General features: G+C 43.3%; 1 protein-coding gene and 1 long non-coding RNA gene across 2 annotated transcripts in view; one reads left to right on the forward strand and one right to left on the reverse strand.

Annotated features, from left to right (window-relative positions):
• Positions 1 to 5,548: 5,548 nt before the first annotated feature.
• Positions 5,549 to 11,509, reverse strand: LOC125960976 (uncharacterized). The gene is made up of 3 exons (XR_007471234.1): positions 11,430 to 11,509; positions 9,225 to 9,297; positions 5,549 to 8,669 (listed from the first exon to the last, which is right to left on the reverse strand). It is a non-coding gene; the product is annotated as an uncharacterized LOC125960976 (long non-coding RNA).
• A 387-nt stretch (positions 11,510 to 11,896) lies between these two features.
• Positions 11,897 to 14,982, forward strand: part of CFAP58 (cilia and flagella associated protein 58) — a 116,789-nt gene continuing 113,703 nt past the window's right edge. The window contains exon 1 of the mRNA XM_049696823.1: positions 11,897 to 12,028. Within this exon, the coding sequence (XP_049552780.1) occupies positions 12,020 to 12,028 (9 nt within the window). The 5' untranslated portion in view covers positions 11,897 to 12,019. The remainder of the gene's footprint in view (positions 12,029 to 14,982) is intronic.

Raw genomic sequence — 14,982 nt, forward strand, 5'->3', positions numbered from 1 at the left:
ACGTGGGATCTTCCCAGACCAGGGTACGAACCCATGTCCCCTGCATCGGCAGGCGAACTCTCAACCACTGCGCCACCAGGGAAGCCCCAGAAATGGTTTTTAAAAGATAGGAAAGTACAAAGATTCAACTTCTGGGAACATGAAGGGAATTCAGGGAACCTCTGCTGAACACAAAAATGCTGAAAAAAAAATCAACAATTGAAAGAAAGAAAGGGGGATAGCTAGGTGTGAGACAGGAAGAAGGAACTCAAAGACAAATAGGGGTATTTGACATGAATATAAACACAAATGGCTGAGGACTGGGGTTGGTACCAACTCAAGCCCTGTATTCTAGAAAAGCAGAGATCTGAACTTGAGACCCCTGCCTAAAGCCGACACCCTGGGAAGGATCTTAGGAGTGCCACAGCAAGGAAGTCTGTGGTTTGTCTGGGGGCTCTGAATGAATTAAAAAATGTGTGCTGTAGGAACCGAAACCACTAGTCTGCCTCTGTCATGCTTAGGTGTGAGGTCCCAATCTATATTACCCATCCTGAAGTCAAGAAAGAATATAAAAGCTGGTTCCAAAGTGAGGAATCCCCTCAGTCCTGTCAGAAGTAGATGCAAAGCACAGTTGTTTTTTCTGATCTCTAACAGATAAAACAAATTCCATTGGAGATGAGTTTATAATAAGAATTAAAAACCCAACTAGGCAATGAACCACATGCGGGACTGGATCAGTAATAAACAGGAGATTAGCCCCTTAAGAACTTGAGGCAGTAGAACAATTTGAAAAAGACTGTAAAATAGTTACCTTCAACATAATTACAGAGACAGAATGATAGAACATAGCACTATGAAAAAATAGGCAAATTTGAAAAAGTACGAATACAATATGTAGAAATAAAAAGTTTAGTGATTTACATTTAAAAAACCCTCAATGGGTGGAATTCTTTTTTTTCTTAAGTCAGTAGTAATATATCAGTCAAAAATACAATAAAAATAACTCATTAAAAAGGGGAAAATAAAGTAACACACTAATCTCATTTATGAATACAGTTTTCACAATCCTAAATAAAATATTGACACAGAATCTCAGTAGCACATCAAAAGAATATTACATCACAAATAGATCAAAAAAGAAAAACTGAGATATCATCACCATAGATTAGAGCTATTAGAAAAAATTCATCATACAAATATAGATCAACACTTCTGTAGTATGATCAAAGTGAAGAGTGAAATTCAGTTCCAAAGCCAATATCATGCTCAATAGGAAAATACTAGAAGGCTTCATGTTAAAATTAGTGCAAGATAAGAATGTCCTCTTTTACCCCCACCCCCCTTCTTTTCAGATTTATCAATCAGGAATGTGTTAGGTTGCAAGGAATAGAATACCTGACTATAATTTTATGTGTGTCTAAGCCTACAAGAAATTAAACAAATAGGACTTTATTTTCCTCCGAGGAGAAGTCTATGTATAGGCTGCTTTAGTTCAATGCCTTCATAGTTTCAGGGCTGGTCAAAGGTTATGCACATTTACTCTTTTGCTATTTATGGCAAAATTGTCCTCCAGAGAAGTTTCACCAATTTAGCCTCTCATAAGTGCATGAGAATGTTTATTTCCCCACATCCTTTTCTGCATTGGCTATTTCCTAACTTTAATTAGTTTGCTTCTTTTATAGGTGAAAAAAGATATCTCAATGTCTTGATGTGCATTTCTTTAATTATCAATACAAATGAGGCTGAACAGAACATTATTACTGACCATTTTTATTTATTTGTAAATAATCAGTAATAACTTCACCTATTCTTCTGTTGGCTTCTTGTGTGTGTGTGTGTGTGTGTGAAAGTAAATGGAATTTTTTTTCATGATCTTTGGTGCTAGACGTGACTTCAAATTCCACAGTGAAAGGTGACTTGTGACCAACGCCGGACCAACTGCGGGACAGCCTCACACTGTACTTCACAGCCAGGAATGTTGGAAACAAAAAAACCAAACAAACATGGGGACAGATTTCCTGCTCACCCCAGCTGTGGTTATCCCAGTATATGGAATAAAATACATGGCAATGGGAGAGACAGGAAGCCAATGCTGGTCATGAAGGGTCTGATGGATGGAAAAAAAGAGCATTTTCCTTAATTTGGTCAATCCCTCACCATCCTGAATTCACCTTTGCATGCAATTTAGAGAGATAATAACAAGTTGGCTTATGGGGTTTTTTCTTTGGAACAGGCTGCTTTGCTGAGACCTCAAAGGTGTCCATTTTACAGGATGGATGATTTGCATTTGGCTATTTCTTTCCTCTAGGTTTGTGTAGGGAAACCACCTCCCACCCCTTCTTAGAATGTTGGTGCCAGCAGGGCCTTTGGAGACTTTTTACCAACAAAAATGAAACCCACAGAAGTTAGGTCACATACTCAAGTTCACATTATTGGTTAGTGACAGCATAATAATAGCTAAAACCTGTACTACGTGTTAGGTATTGCTCTAAGCGCTTTACATATAACAATTTGTTTAATTCTCATAATAACCCCATGTAATAGGATCATTAGCATTCCCATTTAACAGGTAAAGAAACTGAGGCCCAGAGAGGTGAAGTAACTTGCCCAAGGTCACACAGCTAATAAGCGGCAGAGTCAGGATTTGAACCAGGAACTTTGGCTCCAGAATCTTGCCTTCAACTACTATGCTATGTTGAAGTAAATCCCCTTCAAATGTACAAATACATTGAATTTCCCCAACAATGAGATTATAATAGTTAGAACATTTTTCAAACTTTTTTGAAAATACGTTCTACCCCAGAACCCAATATACTCTCACATACCAGTACATTGTAAGTGAAAGACAGTTTCCTTAGAAACAATCCTTATGCTTACTACATGTGATAGACCTTGGCGTATTCCCTCTTCTTTTTCTCTTTGCATCTCTTATCCTTTTTTGAAAACAAAACGCAGGCCACAACTTACTCATGAGTCATGATCCACAATTTGAAAAATATTCTTCTTTAAACTACTCTTCTAGTTCACATCTCTGTTATGAACGCTGTTAGTGGTTTGTACTTGCTAAGTTTCCATCCACACACACTACTTGGAGAGTGGGAAAGACTGTTAGATAATTCCTATCAAGCTTATTTCTGTTCAGGAGGTATTCATTTCTCTCCTTGTACTTAATGTCTAATGATGGTACACAGGGGGCTTTAAGACAAATCACTATGCCATTACCTTAGGAAAATCTTCATTCCCTCATTTGTTCATTCACTCATTCATTCATTCAATATATGAGCACCTACTATATGCCAGGCATTGTGCTAAATCAGGAGTTGGCAACTCTGGCTGGCAGGCCAACTCCAGAGCGCCACCTGTTTCTGTAAATAAGGTTTCCTTGGATCACAACCAAGCCCATTCATTTATGTGGCTGCTTTGTGCTTATGGCAGAGTCAAATAGCTGCTACAGAGACTGTGTGGCCTGTGAAGCCCAAAATGTCTCTTAATCTGGTCCTTTATAGAAATAGTTTGCATATTACGGTGCTAGATTCTAAAATACAATGGTATTTTAGGCTGGTCTCTACCATCCTGGATGTTTGAATTGTCCCGTTTATCTTAAACTGGGTTTCAAGCTTGTTTGGCGGGCTTGGAGGGGGAGGCTTCGAGGCTTTTTGCCTCCTTTGCATTACCTCAGAGAACACCTGTTCACAGTAGATGCTCAGCAGACATTTTTTTCTTATTGAAAATAACAAATTATAACAAAAATAACTTTTTTGTTTTTCGGTAGACCTGGCAGCAGATATGGAAATAAAGCAACCCATCTACAGGGTAGAAAAGAGTTTATTCCTTTAAGATAGCAAAGAGTTTCACTTTACAGATGCTTATCTTCGCTGTTATGAGAAGCAAATCGTAATTTTTATTGAGTACCTACTGTGCACGCAACCCTGTGGGTAAAAAAAAAAAGACTTGGTTCTTTGGCACTTGCATCAAAGATGGAAAGAGAAATGAGATACATGCATTTTATAGTAATACTTAATACTTCTGTTTGAGGACCTAGTGTATACTTGGAGATGATTTCATTTAACTACCTTAGAATCTTAAATGTTTGTGTTCCAACAGCTTTTAGCTAGTCACTAATCAATCCCAAGAGTAATTGCTGTGTGCCTGAGTGCATAAACTAATTGTATTTTTCCTTCCTTCCTCCCTCCCTCTCTTCCTTCCTTCCTTCTTTCTTTCCATTTTCCTTCCTCCCTTCCTTTACCAAACTTCCTGTTTTGAGTGTCTCTTATGGTTCAGCACCATAGATGTATTAAAGAAAAGAGTGGTCTTTCCAGTCTGGTGGGGGAGACATAGAAATAAACACATGATTATAACACAGCGCATTGGTAGAGGGATGCTCAGATTGTCTAGTAATACAGAGAAGGTGTGCCAAACAGGGGAAGACTTCCTGGAGGAGGTGACATTGAGTTGAGTCTTAAAAAAGCTCACTGGACAAAGGAGATATAGGATATTCCAGACAAGGCACCAGCATATGTAAAGACTAGAGGTATTTGACAATATGGTGTTTTCAGCAAATAGAACTCAATAGAAACAAGAGCATTGGCCCATCATCGAAAGGATTTGTGCTTTGATTTTTTGTGTGTGTGTGCCTACAATTCCCTCTCTTAACGTGACTATTAAAAATTCTATTTATTCACTTATTTACTTCTTCACTCATTTATTTAGTCAATTTATTTATTTGTTTGTTTGTTTATTTGTAGTAGGAACAGGTTGTGTGGATCTATTCAGTCTTTTTAACCAAGCTAACCGGTTAGTTGGTTGGTTTGTAGGACATCAGACTGCAACCTTGGCCTGGCCTCTTGGGCAAGAAGCACCCACTGAATAAGCTAGCCTATCCAGTCATACCCAGAAGGAATCTGACCAACGGGGAGAGGTGCAGTTGCTGTTAAGCCAATAAAATTCAAGGCACTTAAGATGACTGGGTTGTGACACTGTCTCCTTGTAGCAAGATCGATCGCCTGCAGTGGCAGATTGCCCGCTGCTTCCACCTCATGCCTGACCTTTCAATCTGCCTAATAAATCTGCCCGAGCTTTGTTGCCTCCTCTGGTATCAAGAGGGGAGTTTGTATGGAGACCCTTTGGGAATCGATGTCAAACGCTCAGCAAATGTTCTGCTAAGTTAGGTCTGCAGCAGGCTGGAAAAGGAGCAGATTAAAGGAATAAAATATGGCCCAAACAGTTTTGGAGAGCACTAGGCAGCTGGGACTTTGTTCTGTCATTTAAGGTGAGCGTGGGGTCGGCTGATGAATGATAACAATTTTCTGCAGCACGTGGTCTTTTAATCTTCCCAACAGCCTGTAGGAGAAGTGTTAGCTATGATGACTGGAGCAGTTTTTCCCATGTTGTTTTGGGGTCCCAAATGCAGTGTTTAGATTTCATGGATACTAAATCCAATGATATCACAATGCCTATGCAAACAGGACCTGTGTTTGTCTTATTTTGTCTTTGGGTTGTTTTTTTTTTGCGGGGTGGGCGTGGGGGGGATAAAGAGTGCAAACTTGCTGCTTAAACAAATACGGTGAATTTGTTAGGAGGATGCAAAATATCTGGCAGAACCCAAGAGAGCAGGTGTTACTGGACCCGCTCAGGGACTGCAACCAGGATGTGAAGAGGCATCAACAACCAAGGGAGCCCCTCCCCCAACCCTCCCTTCCTCTCTTGAGCCTGTGGATTCCCCTCCTTGTTCATTTATTCGACTCCCCCCAAATTCCTTCTAGAACCTCTCTGATCCATTAGAGGCATAGGTTTCTTTTAGGGCACAGTTGTTTTGCATTGCAGGCTGGAATTTCCATGTAGAGCCGCATGTCAGCGTTTCTGCTTTTCTGGAGTTTCACTTCACAGCCTCACTGGATGCTGTTGAAGAGGGGAGCACTGTGTACAGAAAATGCTGTTTTTATTACTGAGTCACAGCACATAGCTTATAAGTCCTAAGGAAGCTAAAAAAGAGGCACTTATATCCAGGTTTAAACCAGGAGCTTTGCATATGTATTACAGATCATGATCATATATTAAAGTTATCTGGCAGAACGAATGGGTGTGTCCTTGGCTCTCCCTGGTCCTTGAGTTTGTAGTTACTTCTCTGTCATTCTTCCAAAGGCTCCACCATTCACCCAGACCCTCATATCAACACGTGTCCACCGGTCCCTGATAGGGACCCCACCCTCCCTGTAGCAGGATTTTTGCATTCTTGCCTTGGTATCTGCCCAGTGCTGTTTCCCACACTTGAGATTCCTTCTCTTTTCTTCCATGTATCTAACTCATATATCATTTAAGGTCAAGTTCAAGACCCTCGTCTACCGTGTACCTTTCCCTTCTAATACCATCCTTCACAGGTCTTCCTTATTTCAGAACTCGTTCAGTAGCCACTCACTTAATAGTTATGTACTGAGGAGGAGTGATGGCCGTTTGTATTAGTTTGCTGGGGCTGCCATAATAAAGAACCATAGACTGAGTAGCTTAAACAACAGACCTTTATTTGCTTACAGCTCTGGAGGCTGGACATCCCAGAGCAAGGTGTCGGAGGGTTTGGTTTCTCCTCTCCGCTTGGCTTGCAGGTGGCCTTCTTCTCCCTGTGTCTTTCATCTGTGTGCCCACATCTCTGGTGTCTCTTTGTGTGCCCAAATTTCCTTTTCTTATAAGAACAGGAGTCAGATTTGGATTAGGGCCCACCCTAATGGCCTCATTTGTACTTATTTACCTCTTTAAAGGCCTTATTTCCAAATACAGTCACATTCTGAGGTACTGAGGGTTTGGGCTTCAACATAAGAATTTTAGGAGGACCCAGTTCAGCCTGTAACACCAGTGGAGACAGGGCTGAACTAGAGAAAAAGTGATCCTTGTTCTCTTGTTGTTTGGCAGCCTGGTAGAAAAGATGAAACTGAGCAGGATGCAACGGGGCCCTCCTGGGTACAAAAGCCTTTCCTGTCTCCTGTTTCTTATTTGTAGGAAAAAGGCTTCAGCCTCCTAGACCTTCCCTGAGTTCCAAAGGGCAGATTCAAACAGTTCCTAAGTAGGGGATGGAGGGAATGCAGAAACAAAGAAGAAACAATAATGTATGTCCCAACAAAGGATGTACATACAATGTATCTCTGCGTTCTTCTATGTGAACTAGGGCCTCCACCCAGGCGGAGGCTGGTAACTTCTGGCTGAACATAAGCAGGAGGAACCCAGACTGGTTGGAACCTGAAGGCTGATGACTGAGATTCCAGGAACACCACCTTTGTTACCTCACCACCAACCAATCAGAAGATGGTCACACCCTGTAGCCCACACCCCAAATTTTGCCTATACTTTTCCTCCCTCCCCCCACCCCCCACGGCCCCATTCTGGCTTTTTGAGCATAAGCTGGCGGTTCTCTTTGCTGGACCCTTGCAATAAACCTTTCTCTACTCCAAACTCCGACGTTTCAGTTTGTTTGGCTTCACTGTGCATCGGGCACACAAACTTGGGTTCGACAACAAGGACAGATATGAAACCACCATTTCCGTGAATACATAATTAATTACCATGTGGGATGATCCAAGAAGCAGAATTCGTGGCACTTGAAAAGGTAGTCTGGTGTTGGGGGCAGGTCAGGAAGGTCCCCTGAGGAAGTGAGATCTGAAGGGTGGATGGATGGGAGTTAGTCAGGTGAAGAGGGAGGGTCGAGTATTCCAGACAGAGAGATCAGCCTTTGTGAATGCCAAGCAGCAGGGAAGAACATGACACACACAAGGAATTGAAAGAAGCCATTGTGGCAAGGAGTGAGTGGTGGGAGAAGGCACCAGAAAGCTAACGGGGCCAGATTACACAAGATACTATGTCTTAACATCCTCATTTCAGTGCTCAGGCATCCTGCCTCAGACTGTTTAAAATGTGTTTGTGTGTGGAGGAGGGGTGGCAAGTATCTTTTGCTTCTCTTTATGATCCTTTAGTGGGGAGAGCCTTTTGACTCTGATGCCAAAAGCTCAGCTCCTCTGTACCACCAGCGCAGAATCAAATCTTGGAGACAGAGTTTTGGGTGAAGTAGAAAAGGAGAGCTATATTACTTTGCCAGGCAAGGGGAGACACAGCGGGTTCCTGCCTCGAAAAACTATATGTCCCAACCCAGGAGGATTTGATGAGGAGTTTTATGACAATACTTCCCAAGGGTGGGGTTGCTGACAAGATTAGGGTGTGTGCAGGGTCTCAGATGGTCGGGTCTCCTAATCTTGATGAGCGTTTTTGGTCCCTTTAATCTTGCCACAGGTGGTTTCCTGGCTGCTCCTCCCTTGATTAGCAACTGTTCAAATCTGCCCTTTGGAACTCAGGGAAGGTCATGGAGGCTAGAGTCTTGCCTACTAGAAATGGGGGACAAAAAGGCCTCCATGCCCGGGAGCCCCACAGGGCCCCGATCGGTTTCAAATCCTTTATAGTCTCCACAGCGTGCAGGAGAGGGCTGGGCATATAGTAGGTGCTCAGTAAATAAATTAAGTGGGTGTAATGAGAAATGAGATAGAAGCACTCTTATTTGTCGAAATAGGGGCTGACCCAATCTGGAGAGTGTTTCTCCCAAAGGCTCTAGAAGGTGAGGACTTTTGGTAGTATGATGCCACCTAGTGCTCCTTTTTATTACAACAGCAAAGGGGAGCAGGGTGATGGGCAGTCTTCTTCCATAATCTAGAAAACTGGAAATGAAGCATTTTCTTGCATCAGCATAAACTAATTTTTCCAGGTGCCCATCCTCTCATTCACTCATCCAGCCTTGTTGATGTCCACATCCATCTCTTTCCTGTGAGTCGAACATGTCACGTTCCTTTCTACCTCCAATGGTTCCCTGATTTCCCATGTTCCGTCTTTCTGTCCCCACATCATAAGTAATACTCGCAGGAATCAGAGTCTAGATTCCCTGAGCCACCCGTAGTGCTTGCTGTCAGGAGGGCCTGTTGTAAATAATACTATCACATCATGTTAGAATTAATTGTAGATTTTCCTTTCTCTCTTTTCCCCAAAGCCAGATTGTGAACGCAAAGGGGAGTGACTCTGCTTTAGTCACCTTTGTGGTTCCTGTGGCCAACCTTGTGCCTGCTAAAGTGTTTTCCGGACTGAACTGCTGTCACCCTGGCAGTCATCCACTTGTGAAACGTCCCTTAGGAAATGGGGAGACACATAGCCCCACAATTGACACCAGTAGAAGATATGTGTGGCCAGGGCCCTCTAGGTCTTTCTTTATGGCCATGTACCTTCAGGAGTGTTATGGAGTCTCTCTGGATCATGGTGGTCCCACAAACTGGTCCCGGTGTATAATCAAATTTTCTGTAAACACACAGAGCAGCCTGAGTCGTGTTTCCTGCTCCATCTTCGCCTCGTTTCTATTAGCTTGGCTTAAAGTTTGGTTCAACCTGCTTCTCCAGCTTCATCTGCCATCTCTTTCACCATTTTCCTGCACATTATGCCTCAGTCATATTTTTATTCTGTTTGTCCCAGATATACAGTCTCTGTTCATGAATGAGATATTGTACAAATGTTAATTTTCCCCAAATTAATTCATAAATGCAATGAAGTTCCAATTAATATTTCTCATGAGGAACCTGGAAAACATCCTGAAAATTATATGGGATAATAAAGATTTATGAAGAGCCAATGCAATTTTGACAGTGCAGGGATGAGAGTTCTGCCCTTTAACCATGATGACTGGCTACAAAACCATAGTAATAAAACCCTGTGGAACTGGCACAGGACTAAACCAGAGAGCTCGCAACAGATCCATTTATATTTGGGAACAGAGATGTTGAAAAATGGGCTCACTCCATTGAGAAAAATAAAATTGGATCCTTATCTCACACCACATACAAAGGTGAACTCCAGAAGGATTACAGAACCAAATGTGAAAATGTACAATTATTAAGCTAACAGAAGAAAATGATAGAGAATACCTTTATGACCTTGGGGTTGAGAGGAACTTAATAAATTATACTAAAAAAGCATAAAAAGATGAAGGACTATAAAATTAAAGATTATCGTTCTACAAAGGACATCACAAGCAACGTGTCCAGTCTTTGAAAGCAGATTAATATCTAGACTTTACAAAGACCTTTTGCAAACCAAACAGAAAAAGACAATAGAGAAATAGACAAAGGCTATAAATAGACAATTCACATAAGGGGACCCCAAGTGTCTTATGAATGTATGAAGAAATGCTCAATTTCACTCATAGTCAGAGAAATGCAAATTAAAACAAAAATGTGTCGACACGACTTCCATGATACCGACAGAAATTTAAAAATTGGCTAATCAGATGAGTCAGTATTTGTAGGGCACTGAGAACAGTATCTGGCACTTAGTAAACACTACCTGACTGTTTATGAATACATAAACTACCACATGCTGGCAAGGATGGGAGCTGGGGACAGAAACCCTTATACTACATGCTGGAGCGTGGTGTAGTGCAGCAGTTCTGGTGTGCCATCTGGCAGTACTTGGTGAAGTCAAGTACCCAGGGCTTCCACCAGGCTACTAGGTAACTTTATGCCATGGGAAAATACCGTCCACCACAGTGTGAATTTGAAGAATGCATACCCTCTGGATGGTCACAGCCTGTAGGTTCATGGCTTGACTAAGGGACAAAGCTTTTGTGGGAACAAAAGGACATGTCTTCCTCCAGCAGGGCACATGACGTGGGCAAGGGGGTAGGGTCTGTTTTTCTGCCCCCACTGGCCCTCTGGCTGGATGTCATTGTGCAGGACAAGTTGAATTTGATGGCCCTGTGCATCCCCTATGGTTTTAACAATTTCACTCATAGGCATATATTTCAGAGGAGTTTGTACACAGGCCCATGAAGGACCACTGCCAAGGATGACCATGGCTGCATTGTTTGTGGTATTGGAGAGGTGGAGTCAGCCTTGGTATCCAGCACTTGGAGGCTGGAAGTAAAAGGTGTGGATGTTCCACACGGAAAGCTATGCAGCAATAATTAGCTGGGATTACTGGGATTACAACTGAAACAGGGGTAGAGCCTTAAAAAGAATGTTGAGTGAAAACAGTAGAAAACAAGATGATCCCTGAAGTCCAATACCATTATTACAATTTTAAAAAATGCATTTATGGAAAATGCTATATATTTTTCAAAAATATATATCCAAGCACAGTAGCATGAATTCCTATGGGGGCTGAGGATGAAGCATGGGAGTAGGGGTGAGGAAAATGAGAAAAAAGAATACCAGAGAGGCATCTTTAAAGAGTTTAATTACTCCAACTCTGCACCTGAAGTCTAAACGGGGTGGAGGAGGAGGGAGAGGGAGGAGGCAAGGGAGGAGAAAGGGTCTTTAGACATGACCCCCAGATACAGGCAGATTTTCATGATGTGGCTCCACATACGACCTCTGCACCCTATTTCCCTCACCACTAGTGGCTGAACCCTTTGGGGGCAGGGTCTGTGTTTTCTCTACCTTAGTTTTCCTCGTGTCCTGCACACAGTAGCTGCGTCGTAAGGGTTGGAATTGACTCGAACTGGGATTATTTCCTGTTCCCGTGGCCGAGTCACTTTGTGACAGAGGGCAGAGGGAGGCTGCCAGTCTTTCCTTCATCCAGAACCCTCTGATCCACATCTCCTTCTAAGCGTCAGTCCTTGGTACTCCGTTATCTGCTTCCGGGTCGTGCCTTGCCTCTCCTTTCTCGGGTGTTTCTAACTTCTGCGAACACCCTGGGACTCCTCCCAGCGGCCCAGAGGCACCGCCCCTCATCTCCCTGGCCCCACCCTTTACGGGATATTTGCGTGCGACTCTGAGGAACACCGCCCCGGCGCCGGCCTCGGAGGCTCCACCCCTTTCGAACATTCGCTAGTGCCTCCAGAGGGCATGGCGGTTGCTCGGAGACCGGAGGACGCGCCGAGCGGCGGGTTTCCGCCCCCTGCAGGAGATAGAAATAACGTGGCGCCGTTTTAGACGCTGGGGGCGGTGCATAGCCTCTTCCTCAGACTCCGGCCCAGCTTGCGCGACCTCCACAGCGGCTTCTGAGGCGACCCGCAGAGCGCGTCAGGATGGCCGAGGTCAGAAGTCAGCGTCCCTCTTTCTGTCGCGTCTCGTTCGACCCCTCCCCGTCGTCTCACTTCTACTATCCCTTGTCACATCCAATGATTCCGAATATTCCCCCAGTCAACGTCCTGTCCCCAGCCGCAGCCTCATCCCCCTCCCCCTTTCCTGTTGGCTCTGGCTCCGTTATCTCTTGCCCCTCCTTCCATTGGGTGGAAACTGCCTCCTGCACACACACACCACTCTTAAACTGGCGCGGTGCTAAGTGCCGTAGGAAATTCATAAGTTTCCACACTCACACATGACAGGCCCCCACCCCTAGATTTTGAGCCATAAGGTGATACCACAAGAGAGATACACACAGAAATATTGATGTCTAGCTGACTGGGAGGACCTGAAGAAGGCTTCATAAATACCCAGTGTCACTCCTGTTCACTGACCCCTGACCACCTGTCATGCCACGATTCCCTATCATCTGATCGCCTGCTATGACACATCTTCATGAAGCTTTTCAGCCCATCGCCACTGCCCTGTGTTGTCACTGACCACTCTTTTACTATCTTAAGCCCTGCATTCACTTCCCCACTTTGTAGCGCACCCCAACTTGAGTCTCACTGATGAGAGGTTATTTCTGCAACCCTTTAGTGACCCCTTGCCTGTCCATTAGCACCCTCATTTACAACCTGGACAACCTCAGGCCCCTGTCATCACTTGCCAGTCACGGTCCTCCTCCATTATGGCCCTAATGCAAATCCTTCATCACCCCATCAGAGTCCTTCCCCATATTATCTTTCACATGGTCAGTCCCAGACAGGATCAGCTACGCAGTTTGTGGGGCTCAAGGAAAGATGAAAATGCAGAGCCTCTTGTTAAAAAAATTATTAAGAATTTCAGCAGAGCATTAAACCAAGGCTAGGGCACTTCTGAGCAAGGAGCCCCGTGCAACTGAATAGTTGACACACCCATGAAGCCAGCCCTGGTGCCAGCTTCTCTCACCACCATCATGCCCCCACCCCTGTTCCAGTTCCTTCCCTGGTCTCCTGTACACCATTCACATCCCCTCATCATTCCATCTCCTCCACATCTAGTCCCCCCCTTGCAAACTCCATCTTCCTGTGGTCAACCACTCTCTCCTTATCATACAGTCCCTCTCATACTCTCCATCTTCCTCCCTCCCCAGGCTCCATCACTGGCATCTCTCTCTTGTGTCCATCCTGCAGCCACACTTCTTATTTACGGTGCCCACACTCATTCATGTCTCTTTTCTTCCCATTTCCTCCTCCTGTTCCTTCTAGTTCTCCTTGAATTTTTCCGTTGTTTCCTTTTGAGTATTTTCTCCTTTTCTCCCCCACTAGTCATCTTTGTGTATTTCATTCTTCTTCATTTACCCTATGTAAGCCCCAGATACAAATACTATAAACTAGTTATTTCCCAGTCTCTCTTCCCTTTCACAATCTCCTGTCATTCCTTCATTTGTTTTATTTTTATTTTCAGTTGACCTCAGCCAAGTTTTCCTCACTTCTGCTTTCATAAGTTGGCATTTCCACTTTGGTCTCATTTTTCACTGCAGCTCTCTTTTCCTTTTTCCTTTTCCTTCCCTTCACTAATTGGTACTCCCAGCACCTAGAACATTGCCTGGCTAATCGTAAACACTCAGTAGATAGGTATCGTATGAAGGAGCATCACAGTTCCTTTCTGATCAATTCATGTTGAAATCATGCTTCTGAATTAGATAGCATTATATGCTGTAACAGTGTAGATACCAACTGGTTATTGGTCACAGCTAAAAGATTATTTTTGCTTTGCTTTTAATAGCAGTATATTTTAAAATGGCAACATAAACAAATCTCTTCTGTTCATAAAAGTTTCTTTCAAACTTTTCTTTCTTTGATATTTTTCCATTCCTGTGCTAAGTGCCAAGTGTACAGGGAAAACCTTTCCTGTGAACAAATCATTAGGCTAGTGATCAAGTGTTGACATTAATACCGTTTACAGGGATGGAACCTAGAACATTGCTGTGATAAATGTTTGTGTGTGTTTATGTTTAGCATCAACAAGGGGAAAGTACAGAGCAGCAGCACCATTCCTTAATATGATTTTTCCTCCTTTGTGGAATCGCTGTATCGTGATCTTTGCAATAATCTGCTTTTTAGTCAGGAAGAAAACCTGTGTTGAGTTTAACGTTAGTACTAATGCTGTTATACAAAATGTTATATAGATATGCTTGTGACTCCACATCTGTTTTAAGATGTGGACTCTGTTTTGTTTGCATATCATATTTAGAAGTGTAATCAAGAGTACAAGTGTTTTATTTTTTTAATAAATTTATTGTATTTATTTATTTTGGCTGCATTGGGTCTTCGTTGCTGCACGCGGGCTTTCTCTAGTTGTGGCGAGCGCGAGCTACTCTTCCTTGCGGTCCACGGGCTTCTTATTGCCATGGCTTCTCTTGTTGCAGAGCATGGGCTCTAGCCACATGGGCTTCAGTAGCTGTAGCACGTGGGCTCAGTAGTTGTGGCTCTTGGGCTCTAGAGCGCAGGCTCAGTAGTTGTGGTACACGGGCTCAGTTGCTCTGCGGCATGTGGGATCTTCCCGGACCAGGGATTGAACCTGTGTCCCCTGCATTGGCAGGCGGATTCTTAAGCTCTGTGCCACCAGGGAAGCCCCAGTACAAGTGTTTTTGAAAAGCAAGAATATGTAGACTTTCTCCATGTTGGGCAAGGCAGGCTTGACAAAGCAGAAGGTAAACTAGACTACTTACCCAAAATCTTCAGGGTGAGTTTGAATTTTACTTTATTATTGGGATTAGAGATTGTCTCAGTTAATTTCTTTGATTAGCAGTAGAGGTTTTGTTTGCTTTTTGTTTTTGTTTTAATTAATTTTTATTGGAGTATAGTTGATTTACAATGTTGTGTTAGTTTTGGGTGTACAGCAAAGTGAGTCGTTATACATATACATATATCCACTCTTT

This window comes from Orcinus orca, chromosome 14, assembly GCF_937001465.1.
Source record: "Orcinus orca chromosome 14, mOrcOrc1.1, whole genome shotgun sequence".
NCBI lineage: Eukaryota > Metazoa > Chordata > Mammalia > Artiodactyla > Delphinidae > Orcinus > Orcinus orca.